This window comes from Macaca fascicularis, chromosome 3 (genome assembly GCF_037993035.2).
Source record: "Macaca fascicularis isolate 582-1 chromosome 3, T2T-MFA8v1.1".
Taxonomy (NCBI): domain Eukaryota; kingdom Metazoa; phylum Chordata; class Mammalia; order Primates; family Cercopithecidae; genus Macaca; species Macaca fascicularis.
Window position 1 is genome coordinate 114,772,870 of NC_088377.1, and position 20,671 is coordinate 114,793,540.

The 20,671-nt window shown below is 34.8% G+C and overlaps 1 protein-coding gene across 4 annotated transcripts in view; it reads left to right on the top strand.

The window, feature by feature from the left end:
• AGMO (alkylglycerol monooxygenase) overlaps positions 1 to 20,671 on the top strand; it is a 356,657-nt gene that overhangs the window by 137,382 nt on the left and 198,604 nt on the right. For all 4 annotated transcript variants that reach the window (XM_005550068.5, XM_074036594.1, XM_005550067.5 and 1 more), the window contains exon 5: positions 280 to 375. In XM_005550068.5, coding sequence (XP_005550125.2) covers positions 280 to 375 — 96 coding nt within the window. The remainder of the gene's footprint in view (positions 1 to 279; positions 376 to 20,671) is intronic.

Here is a 20,671-nt window from a genome sequence, read left to right on the forward strand (position 1 = left end):
AACCTTTTTAAAATTAAAGAAATAACACGTAACATATAATATTTTAACTAGACAATATTAAATGCAAAATCAAAGTCTAGCGGCCTTAGCTCCAACATGTCTGTAACTTTATCACCATGTGGAATATTAATGTTGCAAAGTAAGCATGACAATAAAATATACAGTATGTACAATGAGATATATTTGCTGAAGAAATATGCATTTCAGAATATTGAACCATTAACAAAGCATTGAGAATTCATATATGCAAATTAATTTTTAAAAAATTTTATCTTTCAGATTTTCTACTCTCCCCTGGCCCTCTTCATACCCCCTTCAGTATATGCTGTTCATCTTCAGTTCAATCTTCTTTACCAATTTTGGATCCATACAGAGGTAAAACCTTTTTTTATCTTTGTAAGTTTTATACCTAAACAGCCTGAAGCAATGTCCTGGAAATCCACTAGTAGATGATTTATTGTGTAAGAAAAATCTTTGTCTGCCTTTTTTAAGGAGAAACATCTGTTCATTTTTATTCCTTTTTACTGAATATATATTGCAAAGTTTATAAGAAGCAATGAGGCCAGTTGGTCTCAATTAAATAAAGCAAGTTTTTGAACTATTAAGTACCAAAACATTTTAATACTATATTCAATACAATATCTTCCTGTATGACAGTTTATTAAACATTATTTACCAAGAGAGGTTGAAATTCATTTCAATTCAGAGATTTAAACACATATATGTATGTATATATAAATATGTCTATATTCTGTTGGAGCTCTTTGAAACATCCTTAAAAATTTTATAGAAATTATGAAAATAATTTTTGATTGGAAAACTTGCTCTAACTACAGAGTTTAAATTTTATTTAAAATTGTTCAGTATATTGTTAGTTCCCCCCCGAAAAAAAAAACTGAAGAAATGTAATTTTAGAGTCTTCCGTGGCATTTCAAATTGTCAGACTTGAATGTTTGCAACTAGGTTATTAAGCAGCTGATTGCTTTATGAACATTTGTACCAATCCTACTGCTAAAATACCAAAAATCACAGACTAGAAATATTCTCACCTATACACAAGCACTCTTTTAAACATTTGGTATTTATTGGAAGCCTTTTGAAGTTACTAGAGGAAGCATGTTGACAGGTGTTGCAACTGGTTGAACAACACTACAAATCACAGCTGCATTGTACGTGAAATCTTGATACAACAAAGTGCATTATTCCATTAACCTGCAGTATTTTATGCTACCGATTTACTTGGAATAAAGAGACTGTTACCATGACTTTGGACATATGTAGCATTATTTGAAGATCTATCATGAAATAGTATTGTGTTTTATGATACTTAACACACATCAAACACTCAATACTACAACCATCTGAAAGAGATGTTGCGGCCAATTCTAACTCTAGAGGTCAAAGACCAAATTTGTTTAAATCAGTGGAGGGAAGCTTTCTGATGATTTACATGGAGGGGTTAAGGGAGAATTACATTTTATAGCAGCTCTGCTCCAGGTCACGCCATGTGTTGGGTCAGGTATTAGTTTGGATGCAGAACAATAGTGCCTCAGTCACTTTCACTTCTTCCTGTGTCCCTCTGAGAGGGCCATGAGCTAGGGTTTGAGTTCCATTTCATGAAGTAAAGCAAGAGTGGAGAAAAGCCACTGGTGAGACTTACTCCTCTTAACTAAGAACCTCCAAGGGGCTTCTTTCCACTTCAAAAGCAATGCTTAGAACCTCTCCCTTGTGTTACACTTTATGCTTTTCAAAATACTTTTCTGTGTGTGGGTTCCTACAGTTGAGCTGCCTGGGAGGCAAGAACACATCTTCTGAAATTCATGGTTTGGATCTTGGAATTTTAAATTCTATTATTAACCGTGAAAACAGTTCTGGAATATTTCTCAACTGTGCAGTTACATTTGTTTATTATATACAACATAGAATAGTTTATTTACAAATAGTAGAATAATTCAGGATGGAGAGCCAAGAGGTTGGACATCATGACTGCTTCAGGAGAGAAAGATAAACGGATTAGAGGATTGGAGTGGGAGAAGTATTAAGTATTTTTTTAAAATCATTTTTACAATTTGCTTGTCTTGCTTTTTTCAATTAAGAGTTAATACACAGATGAGTAAGTAAAAAATAAAAACTGAAAACAACAGCCTTTAGTCTAGAAAAATATTCACTTTATGTTTTCCTGTACTGTAAATTGTGTGAACCCCTTTAGGCCACTTGCATACTGTTTAATATCGGGCATCACACTTGGATCTCCATTGACAGAAATGATATGCGAGCTGTAGAGGTGACAATGTTAGAAAAAGAGCCCTGTATATTCCTGAATGGAGTTTCATTCTTATAATTGTTTCACTTCCCCTAACATCCGTAAAAATCAGTTATTACTCTAAGAGGAATATGATCTTAAGAAGATACTGATTTTTTTGGAAAGCGAGGAAGATTCAGTTCTCTTAAAATCAGTCACATTAGAATAAAAGGAAGGAAAACCCCTAAAATCACATATTTGAAAGACTGTATGTGAGATTAAAAAAAAAAAAAAAATAGGCCATAAAACACACTAAATCATTTATGGAAATTTTCTGTTTACTTTTGAGTTATTTTGATAAATAAACAAAGTCTAGGCCAGGCACAGTGGCTCATGTCTGTAATCCCAACACTTTGGGAGGCAGAGGTGGGAAGGTCACCAGAGGTCAGGAGTTTGTGACCAGCCTAGCCAACATGGTGAAACCTCATCTCTACTAAAAATACAAAAATTAGTTGGGCATGGTGCACACCTGTAGTTCCAACTACTTTGGAGGATGGGGCAGAATAATTGCTTGAACCTGGGAAGCAGAGCTTGCAGTGAGCCAAGATCATGCCACTGCACTCCAGCCTGGGTTACAGAGCAAGACTCCCTCCCTAACCCCTCCAAAAAAAGAAAAGAAAAACAAACAACAAAGTCTATTGTCATCTTCTTTTTTAAAAAAGTTGTGAAACATTTGGCTTGAAACTCTACTCTGTTGCTTAATTTTTGTCACTATATTTTTGTCTGTGTATTGTTCATGGATCTAAAGCCTCTGCAGCACATATTCAGTTATACTCTATTGTGAATTCACTAAAGATAGTAAGAAAACCTTTTTATTTAACACATGTTTTTAACTTAAAACTGTGGAATATTTTTAAGCATTGTTTTAGATATCAGGTGTTATTTGGGTGTTAGCTGAGTTTTTACAGTACAGTAGCAATCGTATAATGATACTATTAACACTATTGTCTTTGTTTTTTTAAAATTTATTATCACATTGTTAATGTATCTATCATGTAATGCTTGAGTAGATAAATGTAGAAGAGAAATAACTTAATTCTTTGATATTGAAGATTTGAATCAAATGATTCAATGATTTTTTGTTTTTTTTTCTTTGAGACAGCATCTCACTCTGTTGCCAGGCTGTAATACAGTGGCACCATCTCAGCTCCCTGCAACCTCTGCCTCCCAGGTTCAAGCGATTCTCCTGCCTCAGCCTCCCAAGTAGTTGAGACTACAGGCACGCACCACCATGCCCAGCTAATTTTTGTATTTTTAGTGGAGATGGGGTTTCACCATGTTGGACAGAATGGTCTCAGTCTCTTGACCTTGTGATCCACCTGCCTTGGCCTCCCAAAGTGCTGGGATTACAGGCATTAGCCTGTACAAAAAAATTAGCTGGGCATAGTGGCGGGTGCCTGTAGTCCCAGCTACTCGGGAGACTGAGGCAGGAGAACGGTGTGAACCCAGGAGGCAGAGCTTGCAGTGAGCCGAGATCACACCACTGCACTCCAGCCTGGGTGACAGAGCAAGACTCCGTCTCAAAAAAAAAAAAAAAAAAAAAAAAACCCTCAATTTGAAACATGTGATTTTATTTTATTCTTGATGACTTTTCATGAGCAGAAATATTGAATTTTGAAGTTCACTATTTTATGTTTTTTTAAAAAAATATTCTCTAAGAAATCTTTCACTATCACAACCTCTGAAAGATAGTCTTCTAGGATTACTTTTGAAAATTTTTGAGTTTTAACTTTTATCGTTACTCTGTGATATTCTTGAATTAATTTTTACATATGGTATGTGGTAGAATCAAGATGCCTGATTTCTATGTACATAACCACTAACTATAGCCCCATTTATTATAGAGACTTAAAAAAATCCATTAGATATCCTTGGTGACTTGTTGAAAAAAAGTTGACAAATTATGTTTGCATTTATTTTTAGACTCCTACTCACTTTAATTGATGTATTTGTTTCCCTTTATGCCAGTTCCTCAATTTATTGATTATCATAGCTTTAAAGGATGTATTATTCACACATTTGTGAAATAATTTTATTTTCTCTAGGATTTTTCTCATGCATAATTTTGTGGTCTTCGAATAAAGACAATTTTCTTTCTTTTTTTTTTCTCCCTATATTTGTGCTTTTTTTTTCTTGCCTTATTGCTCTGGCAAGGAGCTAGATGGTATAAGATAGAAGTGGCTAAAGTAAAATGTAGGCATCCTGTACTGACTTGTTTTCTCTCTCTCTCTCTCCCCACTTTTCTCCATCTCTTCATGTGTGTGTGTGTGTGTGTGTGTGTGTGTCTACTCTAGGGATTAAATATGCATTCCTATAATATTCTACCTTGAATTAATATAATACTTACCATAAATGTCAGAATTTTATAGTAATATAATTCAATCTATGCTCTCCCAACCTTTTAGCTAGCATTCTCACATATGGTAATCTTTCACATTCTAAATCCCAATATATAGCCGGGTACAGTGGTTTACACCTGTAATCCCAGCACTTTGGGAGGCCGAGGTGGGCAGATCATCAGGTCAGGAGATCTAGACCATCCTGGCTAACACAATGAAACCCTGTCTCTACAAAAAAATACAAAAAAATTAGCCGGGCGTGGTGACAGGCTCCTGTAGTCCTTTCTACTCAGGAGGCTGAGGCAGGAGAATGGCGTGAACCCAGGATGTGGAGCTTGCAGTGAGCTGAGATCGCACCACTGCACTCCAGCCTGGACAACAGAGCGAGACTCCGTCTAAAAAATAAATAAATAAATAAATAAATCCCAAAATATTGCTTTCATTATTTTAGATTTAATTAGTCAGTTATGTTTAAAGGAATCAAGAAAATAAAACAGTTAATCTTCTTTGCCCCGATGTTTACCTTCTAATAGTCTTCTTTCTGTCTATTAACCTAAGTTTTCATCCCTTATTATTTCTTTTCAGGCTGAATAACTTTTGCATCTTTTGTAATGCAGACCTGTAGCAACAAATCTATTCAGTTTTTGTCTATCTTAAGATGTCATGTTTTCCCTAATTTTTGAAAGATACTTTTCTGAATATGAAATCCTTAATGGATATTCCTTTCTTGCATTTTTTTTCAATACTTTAAAAAGTTTAACTCATTGTCTTTAAACTTTTATTTTTTCTAATAATTCAATTTTCATATCATTGTTATACCATAGGTAATGTGTCTTTTCATTCCTAGATATTTACAAAATTTTTCTCTTCCTTTTAAAATGTTAGCCGTTTGACTATAATGTGGTATTTAAAAAACATTAATCTGGGACTACAAGTATGTGCTTTGGAGTTAAGGGGTCCTGGTCATGATTTTCTTAAACATTGTTTCTGTCCCTTTCTCTTTCTCCTCCCCTCTGGGAACATCAATTAGCTAGGTATTCTTCATGATACTACCTTAGAGATCAGTAATGCTCTGTAATTTTTAAGATTTTACTTTCTTTTATATTCAGATTGAATAACATATATTAATTTGTCTTCAAGTTTATTTGATCTTTTCACTACTTTCTCCGAGCTGCCATTGAATCCATTCAGTGTATTTCTCACATTGGATATTATACATTTATGTTCTAGAATTTGCCTTTTTTTATGAAGTTTTTTTTTTCTCTGTTGAGAGTCTCTTTCACTTATTGTGACTATTTTGCCTTTATGTCCTAAATGTAATAATTATTTAAAAATTATTGTTTGCTAATTCCAATATCCGGTTCATATTCAGGTCTACTTCAATTGACTGTTATTTTACTTGATATGAATCACATTTGTGTTTTTTTCTTTGTACGTCTAGTAATTTATTGTTAATGTTATATATAAATCGTTATGGCAGATTTGTTGTAAAGACTCTAGATTCTGTTTTGTCCATCTGACCATTCCTTATTATTATTCTAGGAGGTGGTGAAATAATTGGCTAACTACCCTGTGTTTTTGGAGACTTTGACTTATACGTTGTTAGGATATGTGGGGATTTTTGGCACTGTCTTTAGTCTTAGGGCATATTCCTTATCCTTGGTGATCTTCAATTTTAGGGCAAGCCTTGTCTTTTTTTTTTTTTTTTTTTTTTTTAATAATGAAATGCCCGAGGTGTTTACAAAGCCCCTCTCACTTGGCAGGATTTGAACTCTAAATTCTCTTTTGCTAGCACCAGACAGCAATTGAAGTCTCTGCTCAGCAACTTTACAACTTTCCAGCCTCCGAGGTTTTCATCAGATTTCTTAGTGTCTTGCCCTACATATGAGTAATTTAAGAGTCAGCCAGGATTTGAGGGCACTTTGTATGCAGACATTATAGCTCCCATTCCGTGGTCCCTATCTTTCTAGGATTTCCCCCTTATATTTCCAGTCACTTTTGCTGTCCTAAAATTTGACCTACGACTCCTAACCTGGTTCATACACTGTCCATTCAGTGATGTAATTGACAAGCTATCAGGAAAATGAATTTTTCTCAGCAACACACTATACTCAAATAACTGCCTCAATTAGTCCTTTTGTCTGGAGATAATTTTATGATAGACCTAAATAGTAAAGGGCAATAGAAATTAGAGTACAAGAGAGCTGCAAGGATGCAATGTGCAAAATGAGAAAGCATAAGAAATGTGCAGCAGAATTATGAAGTAATATATCCAATGAGATAATAGAAACCAGAAGTTTTCAGAAGCTAACAGATATAGAGAAGAATAGAAAAATTTTACTCTATAGCAGCAAACGCAATAGAGTGGTAGCAGGATGAGCAGAGACTTAGAAGATCTGACTTCTGAGGACACAGATAATAGAGTGTTTTGGTTATTGCCCTTTAGTATCCAAAATTAATGGAAGTCTAATATTATTTATCTAATCTTCAAAATTATATTAAATTTACTTAAGATCCAGTCATGTGTGAAGATTTATGTTTTTAAGTAACTATCTCCATTTTATTTATCTTTTAAATAACACATTAAGAAAGAAAAAAATACATACTATTTGTGATATGTGTTTTAAGTAATGACTGCAGAGAGACATGTTTAGTGAATATCAAATTTCTGTAGCTGTTATTTCACCATTTGTGTAGATAGGAATTAATGTACTGGAATTATTAATCTAGCTGACAAATCTTCATTATCAAATTAAATATTTATTTTGTGTAAAGAAATATGTCACCTAGGAGATGTTTTTAATATTTCATATACTATGATTATAAAAACTTAAATATGAATATTATAAACACATAATTAGTCATGCCTTTTTAAAAAAACAAGTTACATTGCAAATAAGCAAATCATTTCTTCTATGTAAACTGCATTTTTTATTTTGTGGCCTTTGGGATTAAAGTGCCTGAGTTTGACTCCTGATTTTATTTGTTACTGTGCCTATGAACTTACACAGAGTTCTTTACCTTCTTGTGCTTCAGTTTCCTCCTATGTACAATGAGGATAATAATGCAAAGTGTCATAGTCTGTTTTCCGTTGCTATAACAGAATACCACAGACTGGGTAATTTATAAAGAATAGAAGTTTATTTGGCTCAAAGTTCTAGAGGCTACAAAGTCCAAGATCAAGGTGCTGGCATCTGTTGAGGGCCTTCATGCTGAGATATGACATGGCAGAGGGCAAGCAAGCATGCAATACAGAGAGCAAATAGGGTGCAAATTTATTCTTTTATCAGGAGCCCACTCTTCAAATAACTAACTCACTCCTGATTTAGGCAGTAATAGTATTAATAAATTTATGAAGACAAAACCCTCCTGACCTAATCACCTCTTAAAGATCCCAACTCTTAACTCTGTCACAATAGCAAATAAGTTTCAATATGAGTTTTGGAGGGGACATTCAACCATAGTGTATACATTGTTGTGAGGATTAAAAAAATGTAGTTCACATTTCAATCTAACAATTAAAATAATGCTTGAAACTCAAGCACAAGAAGGCGAAGGTAAAGAACTCTGCCCAAGTTTATACTCATAGTAACAAATAAAATCTGGAGTTGAACTCAGGCAATATAATTCCAAAGGCCACAAAATGAAAGATGCAGTTTACATTATAGAAATGATATTACTTACTTGTAATTTATAACATAGATTGTTACTGTTATCTTTTTTGAAATATAGATACCTGTTTTACTGTATGTCACTTACTAACCACTCTTAGCCATGATGATTATTCACGTGTATTTTGTGACATAATTTTAATTCAACGGATATTTTGTTTAATATGAATTATTAATATGAATAAATGTAATCAAATTTAAGACTTAAATAATTAATGAATCCCCAACTTACTTTAGGGCAAAAAAATGCCTTCTTTTTTTTTTTTTTTTTTTTTTTTTTGAGGCGGAGTTTCACTCTGCCCCGGCTGGAGTGCAGTGGCGCGATCTCGGCTCACTGCAAGCTCCGCCTCCTGGGTTCACGCCATTCTCCCGCCCCAGCCTCCTGAGTAGCTGGAAAGAATGCATTCTTAACTGTAAAAATTTGAGATTCTAATCATAAAGTACATTGTTTAGAGTTTTTTTGTTATTTATTTTTTCTGATCTATAAACTGATTAATATACAGATTATTACATTTGACAAGTTCAACATATTTTTGAAAATATTTCAATTACTGTGGTCTGCAGACATTTAGTGAGAATCTATGGCTAATCTTGTAGTATCTTGTTACTACACATAAGACTAAGTATTCTAGTCTGATGTACTTAATAAAAAAATTAAATGGTGGAAAATGAGTTATAATTTTCTTTATGAAGATGTAGCTAATTTTGAAGAATATATTTTAAAAGGACTGAAGTTTAGAAGCACAGTTACCGTGGTCTCAGTCCAAGAATTCTCAGTTACTTATGGTTACTGAGAATTGGTCTGACATATTCCAAAGAAAATTTAATGAGTATCATTTCTATTCATTTATTTATTTATTGTTTATTTTATTGTGAGTGTATCCAGTACTCACGATTTTTCAGGAAGTATTTTAACATTAAATTTTCGTAACAACTCATTAGAATTTGTAGTGGTATTACCTCCAATTAAATATAGTGAGTAACTCACCCTGGGCCATATGATTAGTAAGTATCAAACCTGGGGTTTGTACAAAGTAGTCAGACTCCATATTATTTGCTCTAATCTACTACACTATGCAGTTTCCCCTACAATGGTCATTTCTGACCTTAATGTTGTAATAAATAGCCACCATGTATTAAGCATCTAGTACGTGCCAAGCAAAAATTGCTCACTTAATTTTCACAAAATAATTTGAATCTCTGAAGGATAATTAAAGTTTTACAGGTCGTAAAGAATGAATTCAGTAATAGGGCTTTATTTTAAGGGTATAGGTAGACATACATGCAGCAGGAAACCATTCCAGAAATTTACTAGAAAGTCAGAAAACTAAATTTTTTATATTCACCAAACTCTGTGAGCAAATCTCTTTCCTTTTAAGGCTAAGAACGTTGATATTCTATGATTTATATCAGGCGACACAGCATGCATGGGAGATAAATTTTGACCATACTTCATTCACTTGTCACACTTCTTCCTCAAACAATACATTTATCTGGGTTTCACTCGGTAGACCCTGGTGGGTGGCAGCAGAGTTCATAAAGAACTGATATGGTAGAGTTAAAAGATCAAGGTCATTGGCTAAGGCCGAGATCAGTTGTAATTCTTCCTGTACCAAATAATTGTGTATACTTTACCCACATTTACTTCCCCCCTCTTAAAATCTAACCTATTTCTAGAGGCCAGTCCTGATGAAAATATTTTAGTGATGTTCTATTGCTTGCTGAATAAAGTCTAAATTCCTTTCATGTTCTTTGTGTACCACCTCCCAACTATATCTCCTGGTCTATGTCTCATTACTTTACTTATTTATACTTTATTTAGACTCTCTGACCTTGCTTCCAAATCTGTTAAGTAACAGTAGTCATACTCATCCATAAGAGTGTTATGCAGATTAATGAAATAACAAATGTAAAGCTCATAGTTTGGAACATAATATGTTTTCAATGAATAGTACTTATTTTGAAAAAGTCAAATGACTACATTTTGGAATTGGTTCATAAAGTCACAACTAGAACTGAGCAAGGGTAGGGTCTCCTGCATGCATCAGAATAATGTGAGTGTAAGTACTCACATTATATCTTATCAAGTTATAGAATGACTGCTCCCTTCCAAGAACCACATGAAATAAATCTCTGGTGAGTGAAGGTAGGAATTTGCATTTTGAACAAGCATTAGACTGAATGTAAATGGAATAAATTTTGAGCATCATGAAAGTAGGAGCTGACAGTAAACTTCTTGAGGATAATAACTATGTTGTATTAATTTTTGTTTTCCCAGTGTACAAAACTTAGATCACCACCAGCAAACATCTTTTTAATGAATGAATGCACTGATTGTGTTAAGTAGATTCTCTACAATATGTTTGTTTCTTGGCAGGAGGCAGAAAAAGCGACAAGAAGAATATACTCATAGGAAAGACCTGAGTCAGAATGGATGTATTAATAATGTATATATTTTTAATCCCTAAGAGGACAAGGGAACAGATATGCTTTAGTAAGATGGCTTGTCCTTAGCAGGAAGCTATGCAAATGGAAATGACAGGGCAAATGAACTTAAGACGTGTAAGTCCTTATAGATTCTAATCTAGTGGTTGAGAATGTATTATATAATATTTGACTTCAAAATATTAGTATCTGAAAATATTTTTAACGAATAACAGTTTATAATAGATGACAAAGAGATCTGATATTTGAGAATGGAAGCTGAGACTTTGCTGAAGTTGCTTATCAGCTTAAGGAAATTTGGGACTGAGACGATGGAGTTTTCTGAATATACAGTCATGTCATCTGCAAACAGGGACAATTTGATGTCCTCTTTTCCTAACTGAATACCCTTTATTTCTTTCTCCTGCCTGATTGCCCTGGCCAGAACTTCCAACACTATGTTGAATAGGAGTGGTGAGAGAGGGCATCCCTGTCTTGTGCCAGTTCTCAAAGGGAATGCTTCCAGTTTTTGCCCATTCAGTATGATATTGACTGTAAGTTTGTCATAAATAGCTCTTATTATTTTGGGATACATCCCATCAATACCTAATTTATTGAGAGTTTTTAACATGAAAGGCTGTTGAATTTTGTCAAAGGCCTTTTCTGCATCTATTGAGATAATCTTGCGGTTTTGGTCTTTGGTTCTGTTTATACGCTGGATTGTGTTTATTGGTTTGCGTGTGTTGAACCAGCCTTGCACCCCAGGGATGAAGCCCACTTCATCATGGTGGATAAGCTTTTTGATGTGCTGCTGGATTAGGTTTTCCAGTATTTTATTTAGGATTTTTGCATCCATGTTCATCAGGGATATTGGCTTAAAATTCTCTTTTTTATGTTGTGTCTCTACCAGGCTTTGGTCTCTGGATAATGTTGGCCTCATAAAATGAGTTAGGGAGGATTCCCTGTTTTTCTATTGATTGGAATAGTTTCAGAAGGAATGGTACCAGCTCCTCCTTGTACCTCTGGTAGAATTCGGCTGTGAATCCGTCTGGTCCTGGACTTTTTTTGGTTGGTAGGCTATTAATTATTGCCTCACTTTCAGAGCCTGTTATTGGTCTATTCAGTGATTCAGTTTCTTCCTGATTTAGTCTTGGGAGGGTGTATGTGACCAGGAATCTTCAGAGAAGTCTCAGGATACAAAATCAATGTGCAAAAATCACAAGCATTCCTATACACCAATAATAGACATACAGAGAGCCAACTCATGAGTGAACTCCCATTCACAATTGCTTCAAAGAGAATACAATCCCTAGGAATCCAACTTACAAGGAATATGAAGAACCTCTTCAAGAACTACAAACCATTGCGCAATGAAATAAAAGAGGACACAAACAAATGGAAGAACATTCCATGCTCGTGGATAGGAAGAATCAACACTGTGAAAATGGCAATAGTGCCCAAGGTAATTTATAGATTCAATACCATCCCCATCATGCTACCAATGACTTTCTTCACAGAATTGGAAAAAACTACTTTAAAGTTCATATGGAACCAAAAAAAGAGTCCGCATTGCCAAGACAATCCTTAGTCAAAAGAACAAAGCTGGAGGCATCATGCTACCTGACTTCAAACTATCCTACAAGGCTACAGTAACCAAAACAGCATGGTACGGGTACCAAAACAGAGATATAGACCAATGGAACAGAACAGAGCCCTCAGAAATAATATCACACATGTACAACCATCTGATCTTTGACAAACTTGACAAAAGCAAGAAATAGGGAAAGGATTCCCTATTTAATAAATGGTGCTGGGAAAACTGGCTAGCCATATGTAGAAAGCTGAAACTGGATCCCTTCCTTACACCTCATACAAAAAATGATTCAAGACCTAAAACCATAAAAACCCTAGAAGAAAACCTAGGTAATACCATTCAGGCCATAGGCACGGGCAAGGACTTCATGTCTAAAACACTAAAAGCAATGGCAACAAAAGCCAAAATTGACAAATGGGGTCCAATTAAACTAAAGAGCTTCTGCACAGCAAAAGAAGCTACCATCAGAGTGAACAGGCAACCTACAGAATGGGAGGAAATTTTTGCAATCTACTCATCTGACAAAGGGCTAATATCCAGAATCTACAAATAACTCAAACAAATGTACAAGAAAAAAGCAAACAACCCCATCAAAAAGTGGGCAAAGGATATGAACAGACACTTCTCAAAAGAAGACATCTATGTAGCCAACAGACACATGAAAAAAATGCTCATCATCACTGGCCATCAGAGAAATGCAAATCAAAACCACAATGAGATACCATCTCTCACATGAGTTAGAATGGCAATCATTAAAATGTCAGGAAACAACAGGTGCTGGAGAGGATGTGGAGAAATAGGAACATTTTTACACTGTTGGTGGAACTGTAAACTAGTTCAACCATTGTGGAAGACAGTGTGGCGATTCCTCAAGGATGTAGAACGAGAAATATCATTTGATCCAGCCATCCCATTACTGGGTATATACCCAAAGGATTATAAATCATGCTGCTATAAAGACACATGCACACGTATGTTTATTGCGGCACTATTCACAACAGCAAAGACTTGGAACCAACCCAAATGTCCATCAATGATAGCCTGGATTAAGAAAATGTGGCACATATACACCATGGAATACTATGCAGCCATAAAAAAGGATGAGTTCATGTCCTTTGTGGGGACATGGATGAAGCTGGAAACCATCATTCTCAGCAAACTATTGCAAGGACAAAAAACCAAACACTGCAAGTTCTCACTCATAGGTGGGAATTGAACAATGAGAACACTGGTACACAGGAAGGGTAACATCACACACCGGGGCCTGTCGTGTGGTGGGGGAAGGGGGGTATAGCATTAGGAGATATACCTAATGTAAATGGTGAGTTAATGGGTGCAGAAAACCAACATGGCACATGTATAGCTATGCAAGAAACCTGCATGTTGTGCACATGTACCCTAGAACTTCAAGTATAATTTTTAAAAAAGGAGAACCTTGATACCAAACCATGCACCAAAGTACTAGTGATCCATCTGCACTAGTAAACTAGAGATAAAGCTTTGGAGCTGGTACAAGGATGGTAAGAGATGGACAAGATCCCTGCATAAAGCCAGGAGTCTCTACAAAACGATAGTTTCAGTGGATGAGTATGAAAAAGGCAGTTTCACAGTAAAAAGAAAAAAATGATGGGAATACTTCCCTAGTCATAAACCTACCAATGGCCAGGCATGGTGGCTTACACCTGTAATCTCAGCACTTTGGGAGGCTGAGGTGGGAGGGTCATTCAAGGCCAGGAGATTGAGACCAGCCTGGACAATATAGTGAGACCTCAGCTCTACACAAAAAATTTAAAAATTTAACAAGCGTGGTGGCACTTGCCTGGAGTCCCAGCTTCTTAGGAGGCTGAGGCAGGAGGATAGCTTGAGCCCAGGAGGCAGAAGATGCAATGAGCCAAGATCACACCACTACACTCCAGTGTGGGCAACAGAGCAAGAATCTGTCTGAAAACAAAACAAAACCCAAAACAAAACCCTAGCAACTTGCAGATCTCAGGTCAGAATTCCACTACTCACATAGACAAGATAATCAACCTCCAATTTTATTTGAAAAGGATCTCAGGCTGGTAGTGGCCTCAGGCATTTGGCAAAAGTAGAGGAACAAACATTAAAACCAGGTGATATGGTTTGGCTGTGTCCCCACTCAAATACCATCTTGAATTGTAGTTCCCATAATTCCCATGTGTCATGGGAGGGGCCTGGTGGGAGGTGATTGAATCATGGTGGTGGGTCTTTCCTATGCTGTTCTCATGACAGTGAATAAATCTCATGATATCTGATGGTTTTATAAAGGGGAGTTCCCCTACACATGCTCTCTCTTGCCAGTCACCATGTAAAATGTGCCTTTGCTTGTCCTTCATCTCCCACCATGATCGTGAGGCCTCCTCAGCCATGTGGAATTGCAAGTCCATTAAACTTCTTTTTCTTTATAAATTAAAAAAAAAAAAAAAAAGAGAGGGGGAGAGAATGGAAGCTGAAATGTAGATTCATATTTGCTTTGTTTACTAAAGTATCTAACGCTCAGATGATGTCAGGCACATGGTTGGTAATCAATTAACATTTGCTGACTAATCAGTAGAAGTCACACCTGAAATTGGGAATATGATCATAATGGCAGTCATAACACAGTGAGTTTTAGAAACAGTCAAAAGTATGGAGCTTGCACCATAATACTGTGGAATGGAGTTTTGGACATGGATTGCTTAACCTTCCAGTTTATCAGTTGCCTTCTTTTCATATAATGTTATTATTACTCATACCAGCATGATTCCATTTATCACTGGATGCCTAAACTTGTAAATATAAAATGATGTTACATAAGAATGAAGTTTGGGATGGTTAAACCTATAAATGTTTCCAGTTTTTCTTCTGTAAATTTACTCTGTGTTGTTTAAAAATAACAAAATAACTTATTCTCTTTTGAGGGAACATGTTTAACAGTTACTTGTATTCATTTTTCCAAGTAGAAACCAAAAGTGTTATTCAAAAGATATGCTGAAACAAATTCAAATAAAATGCTAACTTGTCCTGCTCTTGTGGTTTTGTTTGAGGAATAATGTAATCATAAGTGACAAGAATCAGCCTTCAAGATAATTTATTATAAACGCAGTCCTTTAAAACTTTTGTTTATTGTATAAACATAACCTGGTCCCATTCTTCATTAAAACTAAGCCTTTAACTCTTCAACCTTGTGGTATGGATTCATCAGAAATTTACTCCCTATGAAGCTCTTTATGATCCCAACAGTCCTGATTCCTCCAGATTGTTTTATTTCCAAACTGTAACTATTGTTTTTTCACTCCTTAGTGTGGAAATTCAGCTACCTCCATATTACATGCTTACTGAAGTAGAAAACTGCCTAATCAAATAGGAAAACATTTGGCCGTGAATAAATCAGGATTTGTCCAGCATTTCAAAGTGTGAAACTAGGCAGACAAGCACATATCCTAAGAGTTCTGCTTTCTCTTCCTTCCCTGTAGATAAATCAGAGGCTAATATGGCCACCACTACCATCTGTCTAAATACTTGTGTGGTTGTCTTGAATTAACACAGCAGAAATAGTGGAAGAAGTAATTAAGATTTCATTTTTACATTTCATCACCAGATGCTCTATAATATAAATGTATCCATAAACGTTCAGGTTGATTAAGCTTGTAACAAGTAAAACAATAAGTGTTTAAAGATCAACTAATTCAGAACAAGAAACTGTTTTAATATGTTGACTTACAGTGTTTGCGGATCTTATTCTTTTTCTAAAACTTTAAATGAGAATTGCTGTAGATTTTATTGATAGTATAAAAGCATATTTTATGTATATTCAAACAATAAATGCTGACATTGTCATTCATTCTACTTTTAAGTTAATAAATAGAAAAGTTAGCGACACTAAAATGTAATTTCCATTGTTCCACTCTGTGACCTCTCGAAAGATCTTCCCGCAGTACCTTGTACTCAATAAATAACCAGAGAATAAATGAAATCCATACAGATTCTTTCAATTTCTGTATAATCAGTTGAAGAAATTTATGAGCAAGAAAGAATAATCTAAATTCTCTTCAGGAATAATCAATGAGATTATTGCAAAGCTGCACTACGGGAAACTAAATAAAAGCACACATCAACACTAAAAGTAATTTTCAGCTTGAGACTTGGAAAGGGAACTCAATTTGCTTCTTATTAGACAATGCTTGGGCCAATTATAACTTCAAATTTATTATAAATTCAAATATCTCTACTGTGAAATAGCAATTATAAAAGAAAGAAAAATGAGTGATTTTTTAAAACAGTCCCAAGAGAAAACAAAATTATGTGGAAAAGGTAACTTGTTTGTAAAATCTTTTTTTCTGATATAGTTTTAACTTTCCATTGAAGGAGCCTTTGGAGTGTAAATTTGCTTCAGGCAATGCTTGTGTATTACCTCATTTCTTTTTACTTTTAAAACCTAGTGAAGTCCCTAGAAACTCAATAAATATTTGCAGAATAAATGAACTGGCCGAAAAGAGACTCCTTGCTCTCTTGTTATGCAAATAGCGTTCAGTAAGAGTTTCTGGTAAGAATTTATAAATACAGGTTTTAACGCTCTGAAATAGATTGTTGCTAGTGTTGATAGAAAACTCTTACTGGTAGGTTGGTACTTAAAGAAGTAACTGTTCAGTATTTGAATATATATTTAATATTTAGTATATATGGCAAATATATTTAATAAGGTTAAATATATGATTATACTACATAATATTTGTGCCCTTCAGGTTTTCCATCTGCAAATGAGAATAAATATGGCAATATCTTATTGAAGGAGCACAGAAATATTTATTTATTACTACACACTTTTTAGATAAGTATGCATGAGCCTATAGTTAATTTCCAAATACATTTTTGTACATATGAACACACACATGTGTAGATAGATAAGATAGATGGATATAGATAGATGAAAGAATAAATGAACAAAAAAGAGAAGAAGAAGAGAGAGAGAAAGATAGAGAAAAAAAAATGAAAGAGGAGGTGGAGGAACAGAAGTGAGGTGTGGGAGAAGAAAATTGGCCAGGAAAAAGCCAAGTAATTATGGCGTAATTATTCATTTAATTTTAGACTTGGCTGACACGGAATCTTGTCACTAATTTACCTGAAAATTAGTCTTTAAAAATTGTCATTTTCAAACTTTATTTTAAGCATATCTTTCTCAGCTGAATCTAACATGACAAAGATTTTTCCTGTCAGATAATACATGTATGAGAGGCTGGCTTAGTATTTCCCTTAAATACTGGCTACAGTGAATAAGGAGACCCACAGTGGTCTGCACTCCGCTGGAACATCAATCATGCATGACGTTATAACGAGAAGTCTTGACTAGTTATAGTCAATGTTGTCACTCTAACCTATGCTCATCTAAATGCAGACATTTATCCTACTGCGGAGATTTCATTTCACTTCACCCAAACCCAGTCATTCCTCAGCATTTAACATATCATTTTGCACATGCATGTTTATAAAGAGGGTTCTGTAAAACACATGCTTTTTAGGATATATTTTCCCTATTATGATTTTTCCCTCTCAGACAAGAATCATAAATTTTTGTAAGCATCTTTGATTTGCAATGAACTTTACAATTAACCATAGATGCATGCCTTCTTTCTGAAAAGTAAGTGGTTATAAATATTCCTATGACTTTTCATTAACATATTCTAGTATTTTAGTATCCATTTGCAGATGTAAAAATTGAATAATAATATTATGGGCATTCCCAATATTTAGAAAGTCTCTTCGCCAACCTCAATAGTCAGAATGAGGTAAGAGGAGGCAAATTTCCAAGCAATTCAAACAAAGAAAATAATTTGTTTTGAACAAACTGAATACTTTTGATGAAGATAAGTCTTGTTCTCTAACTAAAATCACCAGTTAATTGCATCTCTACTTTTAATCAAGCCACAAAAATCTAACTACTCAATGTTTCCAATCAAAGGAAAAGAGAAATAATTATGAATTATATAGAATGGAATATGTTAATTGAATAAAAACTAATTTCAAACAGACTGTTATTTACTATATTTATTTGGATGCTTTGTAGAGTTCAACTCCAGTATTTTTCAATTTAAATGGGAAAGACACAAGACACAGAATTATGTTTTTTAGGTAATATAAGGCAGTGAGAAAACTTCTAAAAATTGTATCATGAAAAAAACTGTGATCAGTTCAGAGTAAGCATTTAATTATTTATCACATGTACATAGCTTATCAATTTCCCTAGGAAAATTATTTCAGACTGGTCACCTAGATACAATGGGAGTTTCATGAATCTTTTAGGTCTCTACATTATTCAACTTAATGTGTGAGTGCAGGGTAAGGAGGGTCATAAGGATTCTCAAAAGAAATTTCATAATCACTTTTCCATCTCTGGCTACTTTCAATTGAAACTGAAGCTCTCCTAAAACTGAACTCAGATAATATAAAAATAATTTATGGTATTCACTTGCCAATGATCACCGAAATTTCACCACCTCATTATCCAGTTTTACAGTTGCTTGCTCTGTGATTTTCTGTTTGTTCTGTTTGTTTATTTGTTTTGGCTCCTTCATTTTAGCTTTTTATCTTAACTTGCCCAACTCACTTGATTAAAGATCATGCTTGGACTTTCACTCCTGGCTTCAAACTCCAAGAGCTCCAGACTCATGCTTTGCCTCTGGCCCTGGTAATGACCACCACACTCACTCCCTATGGCATTCCTCCCACCAACTCCCAGATTAGAACACAGAAATTATGCAGTGTTTTCCTCCTGAACAGTAAAGGTCTGGAGCACAGAAAGACCCCCATATCCACAAAGCAGAATTCCTCCACTTGAGCACTAGTGATATTTTGTACCAGATAATTCTTATTGTGGGGACTTGTCCTATTCCTTGTGGAATATTTAACAGCACTAAACCAACCACTGCTCACTAGATGCCAGTAGCACTTTTCCCAGCTGTGACAACTAAAATTATCTCCAAACATTGCCAAAATTGCCTGGGGATGATAATCACCCCAATTTGAGAACCACCGCTATAAAGAAACAAGAGTGTGAGAGGAGTAAGAGGGATTTATCTGTTGATATACTATTGTCAAACAATCACGATGTGTAACCAATGTTGTATGTGACCTGAGAAACACAGAGAATGGTAAGGCACAATTTTCATCCTCATGAAACTTGCAATATAGTATGAGAAATGAAAACAAATAACTAGCACGCAGAACTGGAAGACATGAGAATTAATGATCTCTCAATATGCATCCAGAGAAAGGAAAACAAAACTCTCCTTGGGAAAATCAAGAAGGATGCTTGGAGAATTGATCTTGGAGAAAAAGCAGGATTCCAGAAGCTTTTAGGAGGTTAATGTCTTAGTCGGAGAAGAAAGAGAACATTAGAAATCACTCTCCAGAAAGAATGTGAACGGCTTTGAACTCTGAAAGGTTTGGACAATGTTTGGTTCATTACAAGGAGTCTTTTTATTTGGCTTCGTTTTATTTTTGGTCAGGGGGAAATGACATAATGAGATAACAACGGTCTCATGGCTCCCTCTTCTCTTGCTTTTATATTTAACTCTCCTTTCTCACTTCCACCAGAGATTGGAGAGGAAGAAATGAGGAGTTTGTGATCATTCCAACAAATTGTCCAGAGCATTTTTGTTGAATGAAAGTGAATCATCATGGAGCTTACTGTTACAAAATTGTTATTTGTATTATGTATATATTTATAATTTGTTACTATACAAATAAAACAGCTTAAGGAATAGTCTGAAAAATTTAACAATTTTAAGAAATGAGCTAAAAAAATGTTTAAGTTTCTGTGAAGTTTGGATGAGAAAATAGCACTCAGGTTTTACTGATCTGTAAACTGACAACACAATATAATAAGAAAGGCAAAGTAAATAACCTAGTCAACTCTGTTTAGGACATTGGCTCTTAAACCTTTACGAACTCATGCTTTCTTTTCAGTATATAATAGAAATGCTAGAATTTCTCCCCAGAAAAATATCATAGGCACTTATTTACAAAATGTCATCTAAAACTTCAGGGTTTTTCTGACTTTCTGAAACCCGTCATGGCGCTTCTAGGCATCCATAGTTCTCAAGTTATAAGACCAAGGAAAAACCAGTTACAGAATACAATATTTAGAGCATTGCTTCAGAGACCAAAGGAGCAGCCAAAAATCCCTAAAATACCATATGGGAAGCTTTAGAAGCTGAAATCCCTGGGATCTTTATAAATACTTGGCATCATTTTAACTAATATGAAATAGAAAAGGAATTATCATTTTCTATTAAAGTTCTAAAAGTTTAAAGTATTTTTATTCAATGAAAAATTGCTGTAT